The sequence below is a fragment of the Quercus robur genome, chromosome 8 (genome assembly GCF_932294415.1).
Source record: "Quercus robur chromosome 8, dhQueRobu3.1, whole genome shotgun sequence".
In the NCBI taxonomy this organism is placed as follows: domain Eukaryota; kingdom Viridiplantae; phylum Streptophyta; class Magnoliopsida; order Fagales; family Fagaceae; genus Quercus; species Quercus robur.
The window spans coordinates 47,222,796-47,249,035 of record NC_065541.1 but is presented as its reverse complement, the minus strand read 5'-3'; the positions used below and the strand labels follow the sequence as shown (position 1 = coordinate 47,249,035).

At 34.4% G+C, this 26,240-nt stretch overlaps 2 protein-coding genes across 5 annotated transcripts; both read right to left on the bottom strand.

The window, feature by feature from the left end:
- Positions 1 to 786: 786 nt before the first annotated feature.
- LOC126696720 (two-pore potassium channel 3-like) lies at positions 787 to 4,460 on the bottom strand. Its single transcript, XM_050393414.1, has 2 exons — positions 3,366 to 4,460; positions 787 to 1,419 (listed from the first exon to the last, which is right to left on the bottom strand). Exons 1-2 carry the CDS (start codon positions 4,319 to 4,321, stop codon positions 1,269 to 1,271), a joined length of 1,107 nt encoding a protein of 368 aa, XP_050249371.1. The 5' UTR covers positions 4,322 to 4,460; the 3' UTR covers positions 787 to 1,268.
- A 1,200-nt stretch (positions 4,461 to 5,660) lies between these two features.
- LOC126696719 (uncharacterized) lies at positions 5,661 to 24,637 on the bottom strand. 4 transcript variants are annotated; one of them, XM_050393411.1, is made up of 9 exons: positions 24,323 to 24,636; positions 22,767 to 23,441; positions 18,785 to 18,973; positions 18,551 to 18,642; positions 16,423 to 16,482; positions 16,224 to 16,293; positions 13,273 to 13,476; positions 10,342 to 10,742; positions 5,661 to 5,947 (listed from the first exon to the last, which is right to left on the bottom strand). In XM_050393411.1, exons 2-8 carry the CDS (start codon positions 23,439 to 23,441, stop codon positions 10,356 to 10,358), a joined length of 1,677 nt encoding a protein of 558 aa, XP_050249368.1. In that variant the 5' UTR covers positions 24,323 to 24,636; the 3' UTR covers positions 5,661 to 5,947; positions 10,342 to 10,355. The 4 variants fall into 4 exon arrangements, with proteins under 4 accessions (XP_050249368.1, XP_050249367.1, XP_050249369.1 ...); XM_050393410.1 differs by lacking the exon at positions 5,661 to 5,947 and adding an exon at positions 7,843 to 8,332 and having other exon boundaries at positions 24,323 to 24,635; XM_050393412.1 differs by lacking the exon at positions 5,661 to 5,947 and having other exon boundaries at positions 10,344 to 10,711; positions 24,323 to 24,637.
- Between the last annotated feature and the right edge of the window lie 1,603 nt (positions 24,638 to 26,240).

Below are 26,240 nucleotides of genomic sequence, written 5' to 3'. Positions count from 1 at the left end.
TGCATGAACAACTTAACAAAACCACAGCCGAGTAAACATGACTTAGCCTTTCGATCCCACTCTCTACAAATGATATTGTACGGGTCCATTTACGTGCGAACCCAACCCTACTGTGGTCCAACGCTAATCGTGTCCTTACAACAAATATTGATAACTTAATTTAGAAAATCTAATATATTGTATTAACTATACTTTGTAGAAAATAATCCCATTATTTTAATAAGGTTTTGTGATTAACACTTATAAGTCTTATCTCATCTACTATTTTCATTTTTCACTTAACAAAAAAACAAATCGTCAAAGCTTTCCCTCACAACACACATTGAAACAATTCAATACACAAAATTTGGGATTTGATATGATTGGATTATTTTAGTATGTGTTTTGCGGGCTTATGTTGAGGCCAAAATCGGGTTTTACTAAGTGAATATTAGGTTTATAAGTGATTATGAGGAACCTCAACTGCATTTGAAATAGTTATTTTGAGGTGTAAGCATATATGTAATTAGTACTTTCCACAAGTCATTACAAAATGATATCAGAGCAAACTTAGTAACGCCATGTGAAAAACTCAGTCACGTCATCTCCAATGCTATGTCATATACTCTGCCATGTCACCATTGCCACGTGGAATTGTCATCAAAACCAAAAAGGACTAAGAACGATTCAATTTGAGAGTTAGTGAAAGTCAGCTAACTATGACCTATACCTAAATTCAAGGCACATCAACATTCTACCCAAAAAAAAAAAAAAAATTAACGCATAGATTTACAGGAGATGGAAAGATATGAAACTTGACTAGATTATTGACTCACTGTACCATTGATATGTAGGGGTCTCCATGGGTATGCAGCTGCCCCATTTTGTACTTCTTGTCTTTCTAGTTTTAACACAATTGGTTTTTCTTCATCAAAAAGGTACAATTTGCAAGGGGTAACAATGATATAGGGTATACATACTTCAGGATGAAATAAATAGCTGACTTCTCCAGCTAAGAACGAATTGCAAAGGGTAAAAATGAAATGAGATCCCCAAGCATCCCTACGTATTTGAAAGCATTTACAAAAGAATAGCCCCAATTCGCATCAACCATTGACCACATTTCTGAAAAAATATATTTGAAGTCACTTACCATATCTTTGATGAAGAATGATTGTGAACTCTCACATTGCTTCTGTACAAGCTGGAGAGGCCTTAGGAGGGCTATTGCTTGAGCAATATCCTGAAAGTCATCATCTTTGATTTCCATTAGGAAAACCATATTTGAGTCATTCAGCTTCCATATTCAGGATGTCATTCAGAGTAAGTTTGCCAAAATGTCTAGTGTCCTGTAAATCAAATTCTTTGGCAATCTGCAGGGTCTCTCTCTGTGTTATCCTTCTCATCAGCTTGAGCTTGTATATGATGAATTCGGCTTTACTGTAGTAATAAAAATGAAAAGGAATATCATCTAGATGGTTCCAAAAACAGAGAAGTTGATAAAAAGAGGACAAAAATACATGCAAATCATAGAAGAAGAAACCCATGAAACTACAGAATAATCTTTTTTAAACAATTTTGTTTCTGAAAAGTAAACTTGGAGATTGATTTCGCGTGAGATATTAAATTGATAAAGTGCCAAGAGCCTTGTATCTTAATTGGCACCTCCTGCCCTCCCCCCACCCCATTATTGTAAGTTTGTAACTATCAAAATTAAATTGATAAAGTTCTTCTCATGATTTCTTTAGGGTTTAATATGAATTTTTCATTAGAATCGACATTGTCTCCAAAGTATGCAACTGGTCATCCGTAAGAAATCAATGCCTTTCCACTATAAGATAAATAAAATGCTATAGTCTGACATTGAAGTTGAAAAAACCACTTGCAAAACTGAGGATGTAAACTATACTATAGTACTTCCTTTTCCAAATTGGCTGTTACCAGAATGTGCATACCAGACAACAGAATCGATAGAACAATTTCCATCCTAGTCAAATATTGCAGCCAACCTCCCTCATATCTGGTTTTTCAGGCCTCAGTGTGTATTACATTGCATTAGTAGTAGTAAAAAGAGTATGATTTCAAATAGATTAAAACGGAAGAAAAGAATAAATGTGGCTGACCCATTGAAGATCCATAGCCAACCCCAAGAATTTGGGATTAAGGCTTGGTTGTTTTTGCAGTGTTTATTACATTGCATCAAGTCTCCCACATTTCTTTCCATTTCTCTTTTCTGATTTTTATGTCATATACAACTTCCTATTCCCAAACTTGAATATCCGTCCCTTGTAGATAACTCATTTTAGATCTATAGGTTCTGAAGCAAATCTGTAGTTCCACACTTTTCTTTCCTGTTTAGGGGGTTTACTAATCAAGTAATCAAGCCTGCTTTATCTTATAATGAAGTACTTGAGGATCCTCATTTTTAACATGAACAATTATCTTGTTACTTATGATATTAACCATCATTTTTTTTTTATTCTTCTTTGTCTACACTCACTATCCTCGCAATAGGGTACCTTAATGCTCCGTATGATTGTGTTTTCTTGGCACTCTTCCAAACTTCACTGATTTTCACGCATTCTGTCTTACGTTTTTCAAGACTTACTCACAGTCACCTAGAGATATACCTAATACCCTTCTCCTTTGATTAAAATGGCCATTATGACTTCCTTTGAAGGAAAATTTAATTTGGTGTTCTTGATATATATATATATATATATTATTACCCTAGTCCCTAGACTATGACATATCATTCTCTCCTATATTTTCTCTTCCATAGTAATCTTCAAATTTCTTATCAAATTATTAGTATTTTCTGTTCCATAGTACTCACTTCACTGTAAAGGCCATATTTTGCATCAGTCATTGCCTAACCCTACATTCTTCTTTTAGTGTAGTTTATGTATAATCAATGTTCGCTCCTGTTGAATTTTCTGTCTAAATTGTTCTTTCATACTGATAATCATGACTAGTTTCAAGTCAACGAGAAACTCACACTGACAGAATTTCCCTAATAAAACAAAAATAACATATCTTCAAAGAATGCTCAAGGCATGAGCAGGGCACTTTTATGAGTCCATGTTATGCATGCTATAGGTTCTTGAAAATAAGCATTCAGTTTCATAGAAAAAGCATAGTAATTTAGGGAGTAGGAATCAATTTATGGTAATTAATTATTGTCAAATATCAACCAAATTTACATGTCAATCTAATTTATTGTCTTGAGAGTATGCTTCTACCTATCAATTATTGCAGTAAATTATCAATTACCTATATTAATTGCACTAAATTACCAATTGAACCAAGTTGTATTTAAGTGTGAAAAAGATGAGTAATTCTTCCATAACATTACTAGAATTTATGCTAAAAGGAATCATAAATACCTGATAGTACCGTCATGATCGAGGTCTGCAGCAACCAAATCCCTGGCAGAGATCTTCTTATGAAGAATCCATTGTGCAAATCTGCGATTCCTCCTTTCGATCCTGAGCTCGGTAAGGTATAAGAATGCCTTGGCAACAGCTAATGTGCTTACCAATAGCCAAATAATTGCAAAACACCTTCCTTTAATTGTTGTGAAAGCATAATCCCCATAACCAACTGTTGTCACTGATGTAATTGAGAAATAAAAACCATCAACCCAACTCATACCCTCTAAGAAATGCACTGTAATTGTTCCTACAGCAATACATCCAATCACAACCCCAGAAGCCAACCCCACTTTAGTTCTTATCCTCACTCTTCCCTTTTTAGTATCTATCATATATGTATGAAACAAATTCTTGTACTTGTTCTCATCCACGCTACTCAACAACACTTCCTCTTGTTTGTTACAAATGTGTGTTACGAACGAATTGAGCAAAAATTCAAAGATTACAAAACCAACTATAATGAAAACACATGTGAACAGTTTAGTAAAAGTGGAGTCTGGTACAATGTCACCATAACCAACCGTGCAAAGCGTCACCACAGTGAAGTACAAGGCGTCTACTGGCTTGTAAGTAGTGTGACCTCTAAAACTCCCACTTGTCATGAATATTGTAACTACAATTATGACATATAAAATGACTCCGATAAATGCTAAAGGGACGATTCTAGGAGATGATGCTTGTGGTTCAGGGGGATTCACCTTAGCATTATTTTCCCTTATGCCAAGCAAATATTTTGGAAGAGAATCACAGCGCCTCGCGCCCATCTTCATTTTGTTGCTCAAGTTGGCTAAGAGGTTTAAATCAGAATCTTCATGATTATTTTGTGCTGGTAATTGCTGTTGAGAGGAGGGTCTGGTAGGCTTTTCTTCTACTATTTCTTGTTTCCCAGAGAGAAGAGGTTCATCCATGGTGATGAATGTACATCATATGAAGTTCGATATCTAAAGATAATTTTTGTTTTTTGTTTTGAATTAAAGAAAAGAAAAAAGGAAATTTGATACACTCAGTGCAGGTGCAAGTGCAACACTCTTACCTACAAGTCAATGCAGTAATGAAGTTTGGTTGCTCATCTAACTCCCACTTTTCTTTTTTACCGGTAGTTGAAACTAAATGCAATATGCATGGAAAACCCAAGAAAAAAGGGGCAATTTAAAGAAGGAAATGTCAGAATCAACTAAACTTTTCGAGTCCCAACATTTTGGAATTGGTCTTATTTTTAGTAAGTTTGATCTTGACTGTTAACTGATTGTCCCAAATGATATCATTGCAGGAAAAATATCAAATACTATTGAAAATATCTTTCCAATTTAATTGTCCGAGGATTCAGGAAATTGTGGCCAAAACTGGTCAATGAGTTAAACAAAAATTAAGAATCCTGATTTATTTAAGTCTCATATTGTTTTGTACTTTATGGTATTAGATCTTCCTTTCCCTTTTGAACTAGTATCCTGATGTTAAAAGGCACATGATAGTTGACCAAGTACACCTGGGTTAGGTTTTTTTCGTATCTTAAACGTCTTTTGAAAGATCTATTCATTTGTCCACATTAATCCTTCCTATTTTTCACATTTATATTCCTTCTCCATCACAATTTTTTTTTTTAAATATAAAAAAATAATTTAATTAAAATTTTTTAAGTGGTCTCAAATAGGGCAGGTCAAAGCGTATAAAAGGGTGTATGCAATTGATTGGATCAATGTTCAAAGTGTTAAGGAGAACACTCACGTGCCCCATTTAGACAGTTCAACTAGTTAAATCAATGCAGTTAGGAAAGTTTTAGACAGGTTGTAGCTGTTTTCTTTTATTTAGTTTATCAATTACTTGTGACACAATAAATTTGGAGTCATGCTAGGAACATAACAAAAATTCACAATTTTATGAAATTTCCAAATTAACTTATCACCTCTTTCATGGATCATAAAAAATTTTAAATTGCAAATTGTAGTGAGCCCATGTATAAGGTGGTAGTAGGCTAATTTACGAATGTTGCAAAATTGATGTAAATTTTTGTTGTTTTGTTAGATAAAATTCTTTGCAACTACTGAGCATATTTTTATGATTAGTGTACAATAAAGATGGCGTTGGTGGTGGTTTCACCGTCACTCTTATTCTTGCTCCCCTTATGTAATCAAAGAAGTAACTTTGGCAATTGAACTAATGGAAATTTTCAGTTCATTGCCAATTTAGGCTCTTATATTGGCCTTCAAAGTGAGGTCTCACGATAAAATTTTAAATGGAAAAGGAACATAATGGAAGTAAGGCAATCTTATATTATGGTGATAGAAGTGTCGAAATGAGAGCTCTAACTCCAACTGGAAATTGAAAAAGGAACCTATTTGAAGAGAAATTTCTTGAGTACAGAGAGAAAGAGAGAGAGAGAGAGAGAGGCAGTTTATTTGAAAATACATCCCAGAAGCAAGAGGTATATGCAGAAGGCCGTTTGTTTCATAACAATCAGATCATCATTAACAAGCACTAATGCGCATCTAATATTCTCCAACCCTTTCCCCAAAAGCCAGCATGTCCTTTAGATTCTGCACGTAAAAGAGAGGGAAAAGTTAGATAATTGGAACTGCATGAATTCAACAACCTAAACATTATTCCTGTACAGTGTACAGTTTTGGCCCAATAATCACCCACCTTGTTTAACACATCATATAAGGCTTATAATCATGTTACAATAACGAGTCAACATCACCAATAACTAATCTTGGCCCAAAAAACATTTGATCTCTATTCTTTTCTCTGAAGGTTGGTAATATTTAAAAATTACCTTTTTGTTTGTCTGTCTGAGTTTTACTTTGTCTAAAAAATAAATTGTGGAAAAAACGTAAAACTTTACCTACAAAAATGAGGGATTTGAACCATGATTCTTCTCATAAAACAATAATAAAAAGTGCTTAATCACAATGTATGGATACTTGGGGTTTATATATATATATATATATATATATATATATATAATTCGATAGTTACTTACAACAACAGGAGATGAGGGATTTAAACCCTGATTCTACTCATAGGGAGAGCATGCAAATACCAGTGGCCTTATGGTCCTGTGGCATTCCACCCCGTTTGTGGGGTTTGATTTTGAGGGTTAAATTCCCTTAATTAAACTTGGCCAAAATAAGTACACTCTTCTTAGAAGATAGGGCATAAGTAGCAAATAAAATTTTTGAGAAAGTGATGAATGCACAACGTCCTCAAGTGTCATGGTTAGCAGCACATTGAGGTCCTTGAGGCAAGTACATTGAGGTCGTTGAGGGAAAGTAACTAGAGTTCGTTGCATAATATGCTAATAGCCGCAATCATACATAGCAACACATGTACCATGTCTAGCAGAAAATGGACAAGGCAACATTTTAACTTCATGGCATACACAGTTTACTTAAAGAGAGGGTATCACAATACTATTTTTCAATTATTCGAGTCAAATGTATTGAAAAGTTATATTTGGGTCTTCATTCAAACGTTTTTTCTGTTTCCATACTAATCACACAGTTTTCATTCAACTTCGATAGTACATTCTATTCAAACATGTATGAATGGTTGGGAGTAAGTACAAAAGAAAAGAAAATTTTGGAATTTTCTTTCAAGTCTCTTGTTTTCATTTATGTAATAGTCAGATATGGTTTTCCCTCATATTTGATATTGTACTCTGTGTTCAAACAATTATGTCAAAGCCTTTCCATGTCGAAGACTCTATGTATATGTATATGGACAAAGTCTGGATCCAAACACCACTAGGAAGATGACATTATTCCTTGTCATGTGAAATGCATATGACTCACTTAACCCAACCAACCAAGTGAGTGGAGCCAAACCTTTTCCTATATATATATTCCACAACAACATACAAAGATGTGATTAGTGTGGCCTCTCTTTTTCTTGAATGGATGAATAATGAGCTTTTAATCTCAAATATTTTTTTTAATAGGCAGATACAATTTACACAGTATAGAATTGAACCTGTGGTGTCAAAGATGACACCTTGTCTATAGGGAGAGGAGAAAGAGGAGATGCCATTGGTCTAAATGCTATTGGATTTCAATCTCATATACTGTGTCCATAAAATAAGTCAATATTGTTGACAACTAACAAGTGAACAGAATTAGTATTAGCTACATAAAAAATTCATTTTCTCATACATTATATATATATATATATATATATATATATATATATATATATAAAATTAGTAAGTTACCTATGATGCACCAATACGGATACAGGTATCGGTACGGTACAGTACGGGTATCAGAATAAAAAAATGATTTTCTTCTACTCGATACTCTCCGGGTACATTCGTACCGGTATCCCACCCGTATCCATATCGGATACTGATACGATGGCATTTTTGCCGTATTGGTGCATTAGAGTAAGTTACAAACATATTTTGTACTTTATTGTGCCAAGATCAATCCAGCAGTTAAGATAATGTCAAGAACTTCAATCTTCATTTTTCTATTATTTAAGATGACAAATGTTTTCCTCCTTTTCTTATTTCCTTTTTCTAAAATATATTAATATACAACCAGTATTTAGTAATTAGCTTTTGCATCATAATCTCATCCTATAGTTTTCTTCCTTTTTCAAATTAATGTTTTCCTCCATTGGAACTTATGTGTTAGGGTTCACTTATCAAACCCTAAAAACACTTTCACAGTAAACAACATGGAAAAAGGCACCCTATGGTGTTTACCCAACTGACATGCTTCACATTGTAAAGACTCAATTTGACGACACGACGGAACTAATGACTTCAAATTCTTGAGAGATGGATGACCAAGGCGACAATGATGCTGAAGAGGCGAGATAGACAAATGAGAAGCCACTAAACGAGAAGAACCACATCGATCCAAGTAATAAAGTCCACCGGCTTCATGCCCTCCACCAATAATCTTCAACGTCTTGAGATCCTGAAAGATACAATGAGTGGATAAAAAAATGGCAACGCAATTCAAAATTTTAGTAAGCTTACTAATTGACAAAAGGTTAAAAGGAAAATCAGGAATATATAAGACAGAAGAGAGAGAAAGATTAGGACTAAGATTGGCAGTGCCCAAACCAGAAACTGTAGTGGCCGAGCCATTTGCCAATGTAACATTGGGAAGACTACTAGTTTGCTCAAGGTCAGAGAGTAAACTTGAGGTACCTGTCATATGATCAGTAGCACCTGAGTCAACGACCCAAGGGTCTTGAGTGGCAAGACAAGCAGTGGAAGTACCTTGTTGAGCCAAAGTAGCAGTAGAATCAGACCTAACAAAGTTGGAATGCAGAGACAAGAGGTGATTGTACTCTTCCTCAGGAATAGAGACTACTCCAGATGTCGGTGGAAGTGACTGTGAAGGTGGTTCTTGAACTTGAAAAGTAGCTTGGTTAGCCGAGGGTTTACCATACAACTCCCAACAAAAGTCTACTGTATGATTCTCACCATGACAATAAGTGCACTTACGAAGACCACATCCTTTACCACGACCCCCTTGTTCACTCCCACGACCCCCTTGGTCATGACCTCCACGGCCTCGGCCCCCACGACCTCGACCTCCACGACCACCTCTATTACTCCCCATATAAGTGGTAAAGACAGATTTATCACTAGAAGGTAATGCATCAGTATGGGAGGAAGAGAAAGGGTCAATACTCGAATCAGATAATGTGGCCTGTCGAAGTCTACCAAAAACTTCACTCAATGAAGGGAGGTCTGGACTAGCTAAGATTTGTGATTTTACTGGATTCAAACTTTTAGGCAATCTAGAGAGGAAGCGAGCAACATGCATAGAATCTCGTTGTTTCTTCAAAATTTTAACATCAGAGGAGATAGGCTGATAAATATTGAGTTCTTCACATACACCCTTAAACTTGTTATAATTGTCTTCTAAAGACATATCACCCAAACTCAAGGAGAAATAATTTTGATGAAGATCATAAATCCGCTTCAAATTGTTAACACTAGAGTAAAGTTCCTTGGCTTGTTCCCAAACAAGTTTAGCAGTTGGTAAGAAAACCAAACTACAACTGATCTTAGACTCCATGCTATTCCACATGCAACTCCTAATTTGTGCATCTTCAACTCTCCAATCAGCAAATTTAGGGTTTGTAGGTACAAGAGGTTCCTTAATCACGTAATCAAACTTCTTTCTACCAAGAAGAAAGACTTCAACTGCCTGTGCCCACTGAGCATAATTTCTACCATTTAGACGAATAGAGGTAATTGATAACATATAAGGAGATAAGAAATAATTAGGGGGCTGAGCACTGTCTTTGGACTCCATAATAGCAATCTGAAGAACAAACTAACACTAAAGAAATAAGCTGGACTGAATTAAAACAAACTCCACCAACAACCAATGTACTTCAACCAATCAGCCACGTCAACAGTAACTCATCTATCAACGACTCAACACCAAACTATTCCACAAAAAACAAGGCAGCAACAAATCCATACCAACACCAAAAATAAATAATTGCCCAATCCACCACTAAACATCAACCTAAGGCTGCCTGAACAGATACGCAGAGAACGTATTGAAGAAGAGAAGAAAATCAGACCATGGTTGAAAATCAGACCAGGGGGAGTCTCTAGTAGGGTTGTCGGAGCTAGCGAGTAGGGATATGGTTGCCAGCGACAACAATATCAGTGGGTGGTGGTCGGAGGGTTAACGGCAGCGGCGGCTTGGTGGCTCTAATACCATGTTGTTTACTGTGAAAGTGTTTTTAGGGTTTGATAAGTGAACCCTAACACATAAAATATTATTTATATATAAAGTACATGATATTACTGTTTTGTCCCTATTACTCATAACAACTAGCAAAACAACTTTGATCATGGAAGCAAGTACATGGTATATATCATGATATCATCAGAAAATGTCCTGTATCAATTATATTTTACAATACTTAACCAAAACAATTTTTTGTAACTTACTTGGATTCCTGTGATTAGCTGATGAGAACATAATTTGCACCATCAGGAAGTCTATCTGCAGCAGTTGGAGACATATTGGACCGAGGAGCAGTCTTTCGTAATTGTGCATGGGATTCTGCTTCTCGCTTAAACATCCTAACCAGCTCTTGGAGCTCTAATTTTCTCGTTTCAACATCCTCTTGAATAATGGGGTTTTTCAACCCAAGGTACAGCAACCCAATGGCAATTAACACAATTCCTAGAAAGAAGAGGATGCCAGAAAATAGAAGAAATGCATATGGAGACCCATCAGCTCCAGGTATGCCATCGACATTTATCCCAAAAAGGCTAGTAATGATGGAAAGAACAAGGCCACATCCCCCAAAAACTCCTAAATTATGCGTAACAGTGAGGCTTCTGTCCTAGAATTAGAATTACAACATATTGTAAGGAAACAATTATACGTAGATGAATAATTAGAGAGAGCAGGAGAGAGAGAGAGCAAGAAATTTCAACATTGGCTAAACAACGCTTTAATTAAGTGACACTGGAAGGAGAAATCACTCCCCGACTCACTATAAGTGTGTGTTTGTTTGCATGCTATACTGTAAAAGACAGTGATGTGTCTGCATTTGGAACGTCCTTCAACTTTGACCATTCAACTCTATGGTAGTAGTCCATAACCAGCAGATTTTTCTCTTGAACTCATCAAACAGTTGAGGAAATGAAAAGATAACAAACGAAAATATCGAGACAATGATGTCATTAAGTTTTTATAACACAAATTTCTATTTCCAGATGCAACTATCCTTGAAACGGCCTTGAATTCAGAAATGATCAATGAGATGTTACCCCCATCAACAAAAACTTTGAACATGTACTGTTTCAAATAATTATCCAAATTACTAACAATTTATTTTCCTTTCAAATTTTAAATATTTTACAACTGCAATTTTTTTCACCCAACTAAAATCTAATGTCACTGAACTATTTAACTTCCAAAATAATATATTGATTTCTCAACTATATGTCACAGCTAAAAGCCTAAAAGCATATTGAGATTTTAGTATAGTGTTATCGTAAATGAAAAATACAGAAACTCTTCATATATCACAGAGTGAGGCAATATGCATATCCTTAAACAATGGAATGAACAAGGCTTGGTAAGGGCTTCAATCTAAAACCCAACAAGGGCCATTCCCAAAAACATAGCTGGACAACGTAAATCACCTGAACTTGAAATCACCACACAAGTTACTTGACACTTGCCAATCTATATATTACTAAAAGCTGAAGCGTAGCGTTTAATGTTGCTGCTCTCACGTTGCGCCACATCAGCTGCCACGTCATTCTTTTTTTCCTTTTCTTTTTTAAAATATAATTTTTCCTACAATTTTAAAATAGTTTTTACAATTTTCAGCCCTATAAATGCAGCCCACTACTTATTTATTTACGGTTTTGTGTGAGCTTTTTAAGCTTAAAAAAAAAAAAAAAAAAAAAAAAAAAAAAAAAAACAAAAAACAAAAACAAAAACAAAACAAAACGTTGAAGCCTTTCAAGATTTAGGGTTTTTTTTTTTCAATTTTCTTATAATTGTTTTTAACATTTTTTTTTTTTAATATTTACACTTCTCCAACCTTTTTCTCTTCCTTACCATTTCATCTCCCCACTACTTCTTCAATCTTTTCATCTCCCCACTACCCTATATATTAATACCATTCTTCCTCTTTCCCTTCATCTTCTATTATTTTTGTCTCTTCTTATTCACACCCTCTTACTATAAATTTGTCACTATCTCTTCTATTCTATATATAGTTTTCCCTCACCAAAGAAAAGGTTCCCTCTCTCTCTCTCTCTCTCTCTAAATTTTTTGGTGGATTTTTTTTTTATTTTTCTTGCATCTCTACTTTAGGTTGATAATTTTTTATATTCTTTAAAGCTCTATTTTGGGTTAATGCGATTTAGTTTTGTTTTTTAAATTGTGATTTAGTTTTGTTTTTTAAATTACTGTTGTTGTTTTTATTTTTTTATTTTTTATTCTCTTTGATTGTTAAATGTTATCCTATTGCGTTCTAAAGAATTAAATATAGCATATAAAAATATAATATTATTCTATTACATAACATGATTTGGATAATTTGGTATTTATTCTGTTATATAGCATGATTTTTTATAGTGCTCAATTTAGATGTTAAATTATGAGACTTTACTAATTTTTGTTTATTTTCTAATCTTTTGTGATGGACAAAGTACTCTTAATAGCTGTATTAGAAGTACTCTATAATGCCATTTATTTAAAGAAAAACAAAGGTTAGCCAAATGAAAATAATCGGATAGGTGACAAATTTTAACTTTTGCAATTTTATTTTTATTATTATTATTTTATAACAATGCATGTATAGAAATTTAATTCTTAGATTTTGCTAATAATTGTTTATTTGATAATATGTTTTGGGCGGCCGAAATTATAATTTCTACAAAGAAAATAACCTTAATAGATTATCAAAAACAAAATTTTATCCTACTATTGGTTCAATTAATCATTGTTAAGTTTTATTAATTTTTTTTAGTTTACGTTTTTTTGGTGTATTGGATTGTTTCTATATTACATTTATGATTGTTCCTATAATAAATAAAAATATAATTACGAAATACATTACTCATTATTAGATTAGTTTAAATTGTAAAATTTTTTTAATAAAACCACCATAAAAATAATTATCACGCGCAACGCGCGGGTTCGCAGCTAGTATCATATAATTTTAAACAATTTTAATATGGTCAAGAATATTTTTTTTCTCGAAAGCAACATGGAATTAACATTACTGCATTCATATGCAATAAAACATTGCAGCTACTTGGATGGGCAAAGTCAAAAAGGATTTCTATGACATGATGGTTAAGAGAACTTGACAATAAAATTTTTGGGTATCTGCTTAAGCATATGTGAACCTGCAACCATGCGCGGACTGTGCTCTGCATGACATCTTGAATGGTAAATAAGCGTCCACGAACTGCTTCCTGCTCTTGAATCATTTCCCTGGTGCTCTTTCTCATTCCTTCTAGCAAGCCCCTTGTTGTATTGCCTCGCAAATGTAGAAGAAGCTCAAACACAATTTCCTCTCTTGCATGGAGTGACCATTTCACCCTGATAACCTGCAAGATAAATTATAGGAAAGAAAGTAAATTGAAATTCTATATCATTACTGGACAAGTCAACAAACGGAATACTTCCCATGTTGGACTACAGAAAATGAACTTGTATGCTCGTGCTAAACTAAAACTATTCTAATCTGCTCACTTTTATTTTCCAAACAAAAGGAGAAAAAGTTCTAGAGAAAGTAAAAGAAAAGGATATATAACACGTGGTGGCCCAGCCCAAAGTACTCAATGGCCTTTGAGGTTGGGCTCCCAATTTATTTGTTTAGAGTGGGTAAAGAGTGTCCTACTTTCGGTAAATTCCTTTGGGGTTAACCTAACAGCTCAAGTGAAGGAGTTTAAGACTCAACTTGAATCTTATCCCCCTGTATGTGTGTTTCCCGTGGAGTCTCAAGCTATGTACCGAGCTTCCTTCTCTTTAATTCTCTCTCTCTCTCTCTCTCTCTCTCTCTCTCTCTCTTTTCTTCTCGTGTATCACTCTCTCTCTCCCCAGATTTGCCAACCCCCTCTCACACCATCTCTTCCCCCTTTTTATAGCCTTCCCTTAGTGGGTTTGTCATCATGAGTGGTGATTTTTCCCAAACAGGTGGGCCGCATTCTGACCTATATTCTTGATTGGATGGGACCTGCTACACATTTCTGAATTGACTCCATTGGAACTTATGCCAACCTCCAAATTCATGTTCAGCAGGCGGATTTCCCCAAGGCACTACGTCTCGTTCTTGGCAATATCTTGTGGTGGTCAGTTTGGACTATGCTATGCTCGGGCCTTTCTTCACTTGTTTGGTACAACTTGGGTGGGCCTGACTTACATGGGCCTTGGCCTTGGGCTGGTATTTGATTTATGGACCGTACAACACAAATACGGCAACGTGATACTTTAAATAACAGAAACACCTTATATATATAAATAAATTATAAAATAAAAAGAAATAAAAAAAATAAAACCCCACAACTCAACCTTTTTGCCCGACAGATTAACTCAACCATCAATCAACTTCATATATGTAAAGTGTAAACCAGAATATGTGCATGTTAGTTGCAGCATTTCAAAAGATTCATGATATTCAATCGTTGAGAGAAAGTTAACAAGTAATGTTTCCCATTCCTAAACAACCAATTAAAATCTTTAATTTCCTCAGAGCATTGGACATCCTATTATCTCACAGTTCTAAAATCCAAAGTGAACTGAAATTCGATCTGTCTCTTAAACAAAAAGACATCCTACTAAAATGCCTGGACAAGCAAGTTCTAGATTTTTCTATCACCTGAAAAATGTGTTGTCAAGTTGTCATATACTCAGCAAGATCAATTCTCTTACCAGCATTCTGCTTGTTTTCTAAAGCTTAAAATCAAACAAAATGTCATTATATTTTAGAGGGATAACAAATGAGAACCGTTCATTAATGAGTGACACCTCAGTTCCCAACTTACTTGACAGACCAATATCAGATCTTCACAACCATAAACTTCTCGGTCGCAAGGTCTAAGCCATATAGACCATATTTAATTTGCTCACAATTTCCAATCATTTTCTTTCTAATCTATCAATCTAAACAAATTTCTCTAAGAAAAAATGTTACATTCCATTAGATTTACCATCAACCTTGGTTACCATCCCAATTACCCAATTATCAACATTTATGATTTGTAAATATCATAGCATAGCATTTTGCTGATAGGTTATTGAATAGCTTAAAGATATTTCTTTGAGCACTTCTTGAAGATACTTAAGTTACAAGCTGAAGACTGGTAGGGGGAATTGATCAAGTTGATGACGAGGTATGACCAAAAAAAAAAAAAAAAAAAACCCAAGTGTCAGATCTGATGTCAAGTCCTATTAGAAAGCACTGCAAGGTGGTAAAGGAATTTACTTTCCCATGGAAGAGTACCTGACATGCCAATGTGCCTCCTACTCTGGAATAACCTTTTTTGTTTTCCCATGGAATTGCTTTTTGGCCAAGATCTCAAAGATGGAGAACAAAATCAAGAGTACCAGGTATTGTATGTGAAAGCGTGGATCATTTATTACTTCGTTGTTTTTTTGTGGGCTTGAATGGTGGTTGGCAGGTTCAAGATTTGGAGGCATAAGAACAGTGAAACTTGGAAGCTGTCTCATTATATCATATCTGGAGGAATAACCAAACACTTGAGGACGTAGAGCATCAACCTTGTTCTCCTGAGATCTCCTTTTGGTAGGATGTTGGTTTCATCAAAGTCATTTACACCCATGTCAATAATTGATCTACAGATGGCTTATACCCTAGCATTTAACTTATTTATAGTCCTTTTTTTTTTTCTTTTCACTGTTTCTCTCTTGTACACTTCCCATATAATATATTACACTCATTTTATGCCTTTTTATAAAAAGGTGTCAATGTCAAGTAACAAAAGAAACTTGGACTTGAAAACAGAAATTAAGAACAAGTTTTAATTATTCCTCAACATTCTATGATTGGAAAGAATTTTTATACGGTGAAAACCAAAAAACCTTGAACACCTAACTGTTGTTCAAAAAACATTTGAATGGAAGTCAAAGAATTCAAAATAACAAGGGATTTTTACAAATATCGCCCCTGGACTTTTGATTTGACCAATTAACTGCCTATAAGCTTGTGACAAAATAAACCATCTCTTAGCCTTTTTTGTTGAAGCCTAATAGATTTAATCATGTGATATGCACATGGAGGAGTTTAATGCTAATAAGGTTTGAAAGATCTTTCTGAAAGCATAAAGTAAGATACCTGGTTTGATAACCATCTGATTTCCTGATTCAGAATTACACTGAAAAGATGCATATCCTCGTGGTTTCTCCTATTCATAAGTGATTATCATTTGTTGTTAAAATCATGTTAGGCAAAAACAAGGTCATGCACAGGAAACAACGGATTTCAAGTGAATCTGAAAGTTTGAAGACAAAATGGCCCACATGCATGAATGCACCTGTCCATAAACTTCAACTCAACTTCATCGGCAGCCCCAAATATACATTTGCGAAATAACCTGTAATATCAAAAACAACGCAAGAAAGTACCAAGCAGGAAACCTTGTAAGATCATTTGAATGTAAACAAACAGAAATTAGAACATAAATAACTAAGAACTTTATGATGATACTAACGCTCTAATTTACTATTAGAGGAATCTAAACGGCCACGCATTTTGGCTATAATAAAGATTTAGTTTTTATATACGTTTCATTACCCTATAATTTGGAGTAAGTTGCCAATACTTCTAATTTGCGCAATCAAGTCCTCAAATTTTTTCATCTATGCCAGCCAATCAAGCCCAATCAAAGACTAACCTTAATGATATGGAAGCAATTTAATGACTTCAATCTCAACAAGTACTTTTTACTCATAATATATTATGTGAATACAAATTTAACCAACTTTAAAACTGAACTGTGCTTTCCAACGCTGGTGCACTTAAGTGTAAAGGCCTCCTAGAAACTAACACAAAACAAAAAAGTGCAAGCGCGTGCCTCATTTAAGTAAAAGTGCACAATTTAAAAAAAAAAAAAAATATATATATATATATACACGTATGTATGTATGTATGTATACATATGAATTTTAAAACAATTATTAATTAGACAATATGACAATCAAATGATCAAACTCCACTTGTGTCTATAATTAGTGTCGTATATTTTGTTCCTGGTTGGTCCCAAGCCTAGGAAAAAGAGAGTTTCGGTAGGTTAGCGGCCAATGTAAAATTTAGTCACTCTATTATGAATGGAACCATTATAGATAGTCGTTGTTATTGAGAAAATCGAGTGATCAAAATATACCTAAAAGACAGAGACCATAAAACACTAGAATGGTAAGTAGTGACTTCTATGCCTACTAGATATTTTAATGTCTTCTTCTAGAATATGTAATGAGGGATTGAGGGGTGGGCTTATGTCCATTGCAACATTCCATAAAATCGGTCTTTGTAAACAAATCCGAGGTCCATATCAATCGCATTAAGATCTAACAATTAACTTTAATAAGTAATTTAATTTTTTTTATATATATATTTTTCCAAAGCCACTTACTTTAATTACAAAAAGTGCTTATGGTTTAGCGCTTTGCACTTAAAGTAAGCATTTACCAACATTGAATTCACTGTCAGTATGGAGAAGGATGGAGTGGGATCCTTAATGCTATCACGTTGCATATTATCAACTAAAAAGGCCTTTAGGAAAGCCATATGCATCAATTTTGTCAATTTCATTAACATCAATATTTAATTGGAGCTCATCGCAACAGTTGGAGGGACTTGATTGCTTAAAGTGGGAGTACAAGGACTGAGCTCAAATTTACCCTAGACTATAGGGTGGTAAAATTTACATAAGCCAGAATTTATACCATCATAATTGTATTATTAAAAATAGAAAACTAGCATAGGCCCTACAGAAATAGCAAATTTCCTTTTCAAAGAATACACATTAAACCATAAGAGAATGAGCAAAACCAAAACATGGAAAGAAAAACATTAAACAATTAGGTGGATTTGGGTGTGGAGGTTTATGCAGCTCATATCTAAAAGATCAAAGCAGGATTTGGCAAAAAATACAATTTGACCAACTTTAACCAGAGAATAATTCTTCTAACTTGAAATGTGCATGGTTATACATTGACATTGATCACTCAAGAGTTCTGCTTTAGAACAAGCCAGATGAGAGAACCACCAGAAACCTTTTGTATAAATAACATTTTAGTGATACTCTTTTTTTAGAGCTACATGTGAGCTTTTAAAGGGAATTGAAAACCTAACTAGGGGGTAGGGGAGAAGACACTCTCCAATATGTGAGTTTCATATGTATGATTTGGCATCCTTATCACTTGTGTGCACATAGCATATAAAAATCAAGATGCTAAAGAATGTTATTTCCCATAGCATTTGCAAAATTCTGTGTGACAATAATTTTCTTGAATATTTTTCTTAAATTTTTGTTTGGTTGAGAAGGTAACTCCTTATAATAAAATTACTCACCTATCTTTACCTAATGGCCAGTATAGATTGAATGGGAGGTATTATTAATTTGGATGAGTAGGCTCACAAATGGGGACAAAAAGCATCACCTATCATCCCATCGGGCAAGGCGACAAGCTAGATGTGCAATGAGCTCATGAGCAGTTCTTGGTATGTTAGTACCTCCAGCAGCAAGCAGTTCCTGAACAAGATACAGTATTGAATCATGAGAAAAAACTCATTTACATTAACTTTAAGCATAGATATTGAATTATAACTAACTCTTTTGACAAAATCATATGTGTCATGATCATTAACGAAGTTTAATTCAGCAATAATCAAACCTGGACTTCTGCAATACCCAACACATTTATATTTGATGCTGACCCTTTGACATGCAAAGCTGTTACTAGAAATTTTTGTGCCTGCCATGACCGAAGAACAATGGGGATATCATCCTCATCAACAAATGGGTCTCCTGCCGACTGCCCCAGGAGCTCAAATAATAGTCCCCCAGAAACTCTAACAGGAACCTGTCAAGTGTCAACAATTAAGAGATCATTCAGTTGCTGTTACATTAAACCTGAGAAAAATGTAGACAGATTAGAATCCTAAAGATGAAAAAAATTTAATACTATAATCCACTAAATAAAATAAAATAAAAACAGCAATTAAGATTTTGACAATCACAACGCACCACCTTATTCATTGGAAATGTCCTCTGCACATTTGGAATCTAGCTTAATATTTACTTATTTCGGCCAAGAGCCAAAACATTACTTATTCCTTTCCCTCCAAATCTTCCACATTAAACAGTGGGGAATCTTGTCTGATTTGCTTGATAGATGTAGCCTTGATACTTCTTAGTTCTTTTTGTCTCTCTTGTTTACCTTAGTACATGCCCTGTGTGCTTTGGCCTTTTTTGTACATGCTTTTATTCAATGAAGGTTTATTGCTTATCAAAAAAAAAAAAAAAAAAAAAAAGGAGCCAAAAGGACTATTTTCAAACAACCACATTAGAGAAGGGGATGAGTGGTGTCTTTGGGATGGGGTAGCCCTTCCCTAGTTCCTTTTATAAAAGGATCCATCTCCTCCAAATTTGTCTTTAGCCCATTTTTCAGCAAGGGAAGACTAGGGAATGAAGAAAGACAACTAGGCAGAGCCATCCAGAGAGCACAATTTGGACATAGATTCCATTCACCAAGTCGTGTTTTTTATAAGTAATATGATTTATTGAGAAAAATACTACATTATAGACATAGTAAATAGATGAGATAGCCTAAATAATTACAAGCAAACGAGACTCTATAAACTCTATAATGGAACTACTTTCACCAAGACAATGCAGTAGACCACGCATTTTATGATCTAATGAAGGATGTCTTCTTCTATTTACCAATTCATTACACCAGAAATCAGATTGTATACCTTGGTCTAGGTGTCAAAGTATGAGTTCTGATCTTGTCCTGTCCAAAACCTAACTCAATTCTCACTTCAGAAAGACAATATCCCATGGCAGGGTTTTACACATAGGGCTAGCTGCAGTGCCATTTGGTAGGGGGGCTGCCCTGGGGATTAGACCACTTGGTTAATATTTTATGGAGTAACCATGTCAGTTATTTGAACAATTCAATAGTTTTGCATTGGGAATGAGACTATTATTCAGATCTTCATCTGTCTAATTTTCTTTGGGTGATAGACCTTCATGCTTCTCTCCATCCATTAATTGACCAATGTGGGTAAGTCAATTTGCTCTAGTACAGTAATATCTTAACCAACAAATCGACATAATTTGTTACAAAACTGAAGAATTGCAGCTCCCCAAATTCTAGAAAGATCACTGACCCCACTTTAACTAGGAAGAGGAAGGATTCTAGCCCTCTTTGTAAGAAAAGCTGCAGTCTCAGCTTCAAATAATTTGTGTCTACAGTCGAAATTCCTTTGGGCCTCCTCAATTTACAATTTAGCCTCACCTTAAAAACGTACTTGATAAAAAGACAGAAACTAGCCTTGCTTAAACAACAACCTTATGAAAGACTTTTGCCTATATGCATGTGTATCTATGGACATGCATATATTAGGGCCACACCAAGGTGGGAAGAAGGACCAAAACTCTAGCCAAGCACAAACCCCAAGGTTGGTAGAGGTTTAAATTTCATTCCTACACTAAATATAGGCAAAACTTACACTAAATAATTTGTTACTGACCATACTTGTCAAGGTGCAACCTATTGGTAGAGGGCTTGGATGAGCTGTAGAACCAAACATCCTGGGTTGGATCCCCACAAGGAATTCCTCTGGATTACCTGATATGTGGTTTTGTCAGGTGAGGTTGTGTATCTATGGTTTACTTAAGTCCCTAGGAGCGGGTCCAAAGGGCCCTGTCTTGGTTTGGTTCCATATCATCAAAAAAAAAAAAAAAAAAATTTGTTACCAACCATATCCTATAGGGGTAGGACTCGTTAACATCTTTACCCCCCTTCGCAAATACAATTTCCTCTGACCCAATATGGGCAAACCTTACAAACTGATCATACCATTAGGTAGCTCATAATTCATAAATTGGCTTTTATATAGTCATGAGTAGGAATATTCAATTTATATTGGTTACCTAAAATGTTTTATAAATCCTTGCAAAGCTAATCATTAGAATTCTTAAGCAGCTTCTACTATTAAAGTAGGATACAAAAAAGACCAATTAACAAAGCAAAAAACAAGTTGAACAAGTCAACTGTGAACCGAAAATGGTAGCAAACAACATTTTGGACAGTGGTTTAACATGGTTAGTTCAAGCAGAGAGATCTGCCTCCCTGGACCTCAAGTTACCTTCCAGATAAAAAATGAGGCTGCAGCTGGACAGGTAATATGATACCTGGTTATGTGGATTGAATTGGATGAGTGTGTGTTGTGCGGGTGTATTCTGAGTCCCACATTGGGTGTTTACCAGGTGGATCTTGGATATATAAGCACTTATAAGGAGCCCAACTACAACTTGACTGGTCCTTTTGGGGGCACAGGCGCAAATGTAGCTAGGGCTTTCCTTGGGTCATTAACCTAACCGAGGTAGCTTGATTTTTGGCTAAATCTTTTACACCTGAGATTGAATATGAGGAAGTTGTGATTGATTAAACATTAGAATGGCTGCATAGAGAAATTCTTCTATTTGTGAACCCAACATCAGCAGGAGATTGACAAACTTTCTTCTCAAGGGTAAAATACAAAACAGAAGACTACAAATTTTTTCCTGCCAACTATACATGTCTTCATAGTTTTCGTTTCATGTCACTGGAATCTCCATTTTTTATTTTCTATGTATAATTTACAATTTTTCTAGACGTTATATAATGAAGGCCTTACGCACAGCAAATTTTCAGAGTTCATAAAGCAAAATCTTTAGCAAAACATTCATCTCAGCACCATTCCTGTATAAATCAGAAATGTAAAAATCAAGTTCCAGGGGTTTTGTCAGAGTTAGTGTTTGTGACTTGTAAGCATCATATAAACTGTTGGCCCACTCAGTGGCAGATTAAGATTTTGGGATTGATGCACCAATCTCCTTAGGTTCCAGGATCTATTTGTTCTTATTCCATAATTGTAATGCCTCAATGTGAATATTAACATTAATTCAATTCAACAGTTCAAAAAAATGGTGTGGCTTCACCATCAAGTTCAGTGTGTCAAAATTTTGTAGAGTAAATTTAGTTACAATGTAGGTTCATTCATGTAGCTCTCACTAACATGTCAATTTGATTCTGAACATTATCAAATTCAGAGATATTACACCTTATCTCAAAACCATGAGCCCTTGCACTTTAACAGATAGTGAGAAGATTCTATTCGCTGCAGGAACAACAAGCTTTTACCCAAACAGCAATTTATGTGAAGTAACAGCAGAAAAATAACGAGTATGATAAAAAATAAACCAGATCAATATCCAATAAGATTTTATTTCAAAAAATAAATAAATTGTTGAATTACAGATTGTCCGAAAAGATTGAGCATTTAGGAAATGGTAAATTAAATCATTTAACCATAATTCTAACACTCACCCTTGATAAGTGAGACCCAATATGTGAGATTTTTTAACATTTTAAATGGGAAGTAGAGTGGAGACAAAGATTAAACTTAGAACCTTTTGATCTGATATTATGTTAAATTACCGCTTATCCCAAAAGTTTAAAATTTTAGAAAATGGTAAATTTAATCATTTTACCATAATTCTAACAAAGATGTTTTTATTCCCAATGGGTGCCCAGTGGCTATCAAGTTTTCATTTTTTCTTCTCTTTTTCTGTCTCTGCTAAGAAAATATAAAAAAGTAATTTACCTCATATAGAAGGTGCTTCATTCGCTCACTTATCAGCTTACTTTCATCTCGCAAAGCAATGCTAATAGCAGGATGCAACCATTGAGCATTACTCAACCAGGCACTTATGTTTGGGTGACCTGCATCTACATGACACCACCAAGTGCGTCCCACTGGGCGTTCCCAGTAAGGAGCGGCCACATCTGCAACAGTCACATCATCTTCATCATCTGAGAAGTTGATAGGCTGCAAGGCCCAGCCAACATCAACTTGCACTTTCTGGACAAGTTCAGAAATTCTAGCCCAACCTATCGGTATCCAGTAACTTCTCGGGAATTCTTCCTTCCCATGGTAACAGCCTGATTGATAATCCTTGCTATCAGTATGATCGTCAACCATATCACTATCACCAATTCCAGAGTCTAATTGGGCTGCAGATTTACAAAAGTTCTCCCCACTACCTTTCGGGGGTAAACGACTATTTAGTTCACTTGATGAAACCTGCTTCTTGGCCATGTCTTGTACTGATCGGGTCTTCCTATGGCCTCGAATAAATTCAAAAGCACAAATTAGTCCATCAGTCCAAAGATCACTCCCCAGCATGACATCTCTATTGAAGTGGTTTTTGTGATTCTCTTGTTTCTTCATTCCTTTGCTCACAGAAGCCGGATCCACACCACTCATGATGCCTTTCATCTATAAGCAAGTAAATGTATGTTAAGCAACTCCAACATTCAACTAGTAGAAATTGAAATGGATAGGATAAAAAATATAAACTTACTAGAACAAAATTATAGTCAATTACACAAAGTTACTTAGCTGATAGGTGTTATGTAATGTCAAAAACCAAAGGCAGATATTTCTTGCTGGAAAAGGCAACCAACTAATGAGGCTTAAAGCCCACTATTTTTTTTTTTTGTTTCCTACAACAAGTGGGAGATGGGGATTTAAACCCAAGTTCTCCTCTATGGGAGAACCGGGCAGTGCCTTTGAATCACAAAGCTCTTTGTAGTGTACCTACCATTTTAAATTGTTTGCAGGCCAAATGGCCATTAATTCGTAGTAATCAAAGGTAAGACAACCAAATTGTTGGAATTTGACATCAAATATTCAAATAACAGAATTCCACAATCTAAAGATGATAGAGCCATTAGGAAATTTGATTTTCAAAAGGCAGACCAACAAATGACAAGAATATTCAGTAAGTCCAGAATTCTCTTTTTTTAACTTAACACCCCCAAATACTTTAAATGTTTCCATTTAGCCATTACTAATTATTTAATCAAATTCGAGCTTAACATCGTTATGCATGAAAACATTTAAACAAACAAACAAAAAAACCCAATTAATCTTAGCAGAAAAGAAACGAAATTTTAAATCTCAAAACTTTTCACTTACCAATAAAAAAAAGAAACTTTATTTAACCCAATACAAGACATTCATTTCATTGAAACAAAAACAAAAGTACAACAAAAAATTTCCCCTTCAGCAAAAAAAAAAAAAAAAAAAAAATTCCCCCGCTAAGGACTGCAAACAAGAAAAGAACAAAAAAAGAGTATATCCCAGAAAATGCTTACCCGAGAAAGAGAGATTAGTAGTGAGTGATCTGAAGAACATGAAAAGGGCCAAGATTTTCTTCAACAACCTCAGTCACTTTTTATATATAACACAGATTGGGTTTGGCACACATGTACGCGGTGAGGAGGTTACATGTGTTGTGACTTGCTAGAGCTTGTGCTTCTTCTTTGAGGGGTTGCCACTTAACCATATCCATAAGTCTATAACTAACTATAAAGAGTGAGTTCTTTTTCAATTTTGTCCCTTTACCAAACTCATGCAGAGCTTTGCCTTCTACAGTCCACCATGACACGGGGATTCAAAGAAACTGTTGACCCTTGACAGTTGACTCAAAACTAGGAAGGATCACGTAGGACACCTTATTTTGCTGGAAATTAAAAATTAAAAATTGAAAAAATATAAAATAATTTTAAAATGTGAATAGTAGCTAAATACTGTTGCAAATAAACTGACGTAGGTCTTCATTGGTTGGCTGAAACTATTATGACGTAGGTCTTCAATGCCGTGAGTCTCAATTTTAATATGTCAAACGCAACAAACGTGTTGGCAAACGCATGCTTAGTTATTTTTAGAATCAATTAGTGTATATGTGTTTAAATTAAGTTATAACCTAAAAGTTTAAAATAATTATAATTATAAATATATATGAGTTTAAATTATATTTTTTTTTAATTGTAGGGTTATAACTTAATTGTCGAGTTTAAATTATACTTAGTGTTAGAGTTATATTTTTTTAAGCCATAATAAATATATTTATGAGTTTTACTCCCTTATTTTTGTTTTTTTTTTATTATATAGACATGAGTTTATTCTTTTTTTTTATTGAATTTTTTATGATTTATTTATATTAAGCTTTTTATGTTTTGCATAACATTAACTTACTTAAAACAAAAAATTTAAAAAATTTAAATAAAACTCATAATGCAAAATTAGACAACAACTTGAATTTCAATTTAGAATCTTACGGAATTTTCTTTTAGCTTTGAATTTAATTATATATATATATATATAATAAAATTTTGCCAATGCTTCGATGAAATTTGGAGAAGCACCCTTTTGTCTAAAGAAATTTATTGGGAAAGAGAGCAAAAGCCACAAGATGGGCCAGGCATGAGCTCTTCACTCTCGGCCCAAAATCCAAGTAAGGAGAAGAGAGATGGGTACTGGCCCCATGAGCTTTATAATTAACAGCCCATTTAGCTGGGCCAGAAAATTCTCACTTCAGCTTATAAAAGAGAAATCTCAAGCTGCAAATTTTTTTATCATCAACTTATTGTCGTGTTTATCAGAACTTATCAAATTAATGTACAACTTTCTAAAATTTATTTTTTTTTAGGTATAGTTATAATTTTGACCAATTTTTTTGTTTAAGTCCTATAAAAGCTGGGCTCCAAACTCTGGATACAACTTACAAGCACAAGAATTCGTAAGCAGAGTAAGTCTTGTTTTTATTTTGGTTTATTTAGTGTCTTTTGAATTATACTTGTTTCTATTAATTACTTTTTGATCGAGTGTTTACAGTAGAAAATAGGGTTACTACTGTAAACACAAAATCTCAAAATTTGAAAATCAAACAATTAAAAATGGTTAATAAATGTAAATTTGTATTGATGAATGAGCAAGTATATTTCTTTATATATAGATTCTGGTACAATAAAATTATCCTGTAATTCAACCTCCTTGGTAAAGTTTTGATTCAAGTATTGGATTTGATGTAGCCTTGATTCAAACTGTCTTCCACTTTGGTTGAAAGATGAATCAAAGATCTTTGTAACAAAAGTACGATGAAGTTTTTCAAAGATTTAGAGCTTGAATTTAATGAAATGTTGATGTAAATTTTTGAAGATGAACCCCATCTCTAGGTAATCTTTTTGTCTATCTCGCAATATTGTCATTTGATTGATTCTTTATTTCTTC

Excerpts from the sequence above, each read along its gene's own strand:
- LOC126696719 (XM_050393411.1), bottom strand. The coding sequence starts at position 23,441 with ATGAAAGGCATCATGAGTGGTGTGGATCCGGCTTCTGTGAGCAAAGGA. Across the intron at positions 16,483-18,550 it reads CTTGCCCGATGGGATGATAG|GTTATTTCGCAAATGTATAT; the intron begins GTGATGCTTTTT and ends TTGATATTACAG. Across the intron at positions 16,294-16,422 it reads GAGTTGAAGTTTATGGACAG|GAGAAACCACGAGGATATGC; the intron begins GTGCATTCATGC and ends ACTTATGAATAG.
- LOC126696720 (XM_050393414.1), bottom strand. The coding sequence starts at position 4,321 with ATGGATGAACCTCTTCTCTCTGGGAAACAAGAAATAGTAGAAGAAAAG. Across the intron at positions 1,420-3,365 it reads GATCATGACGGTACTATCAG|TAAAGCCGAATTCATCATAT; the intron begins GTATTTATGATT and ends TTATTACTACAG.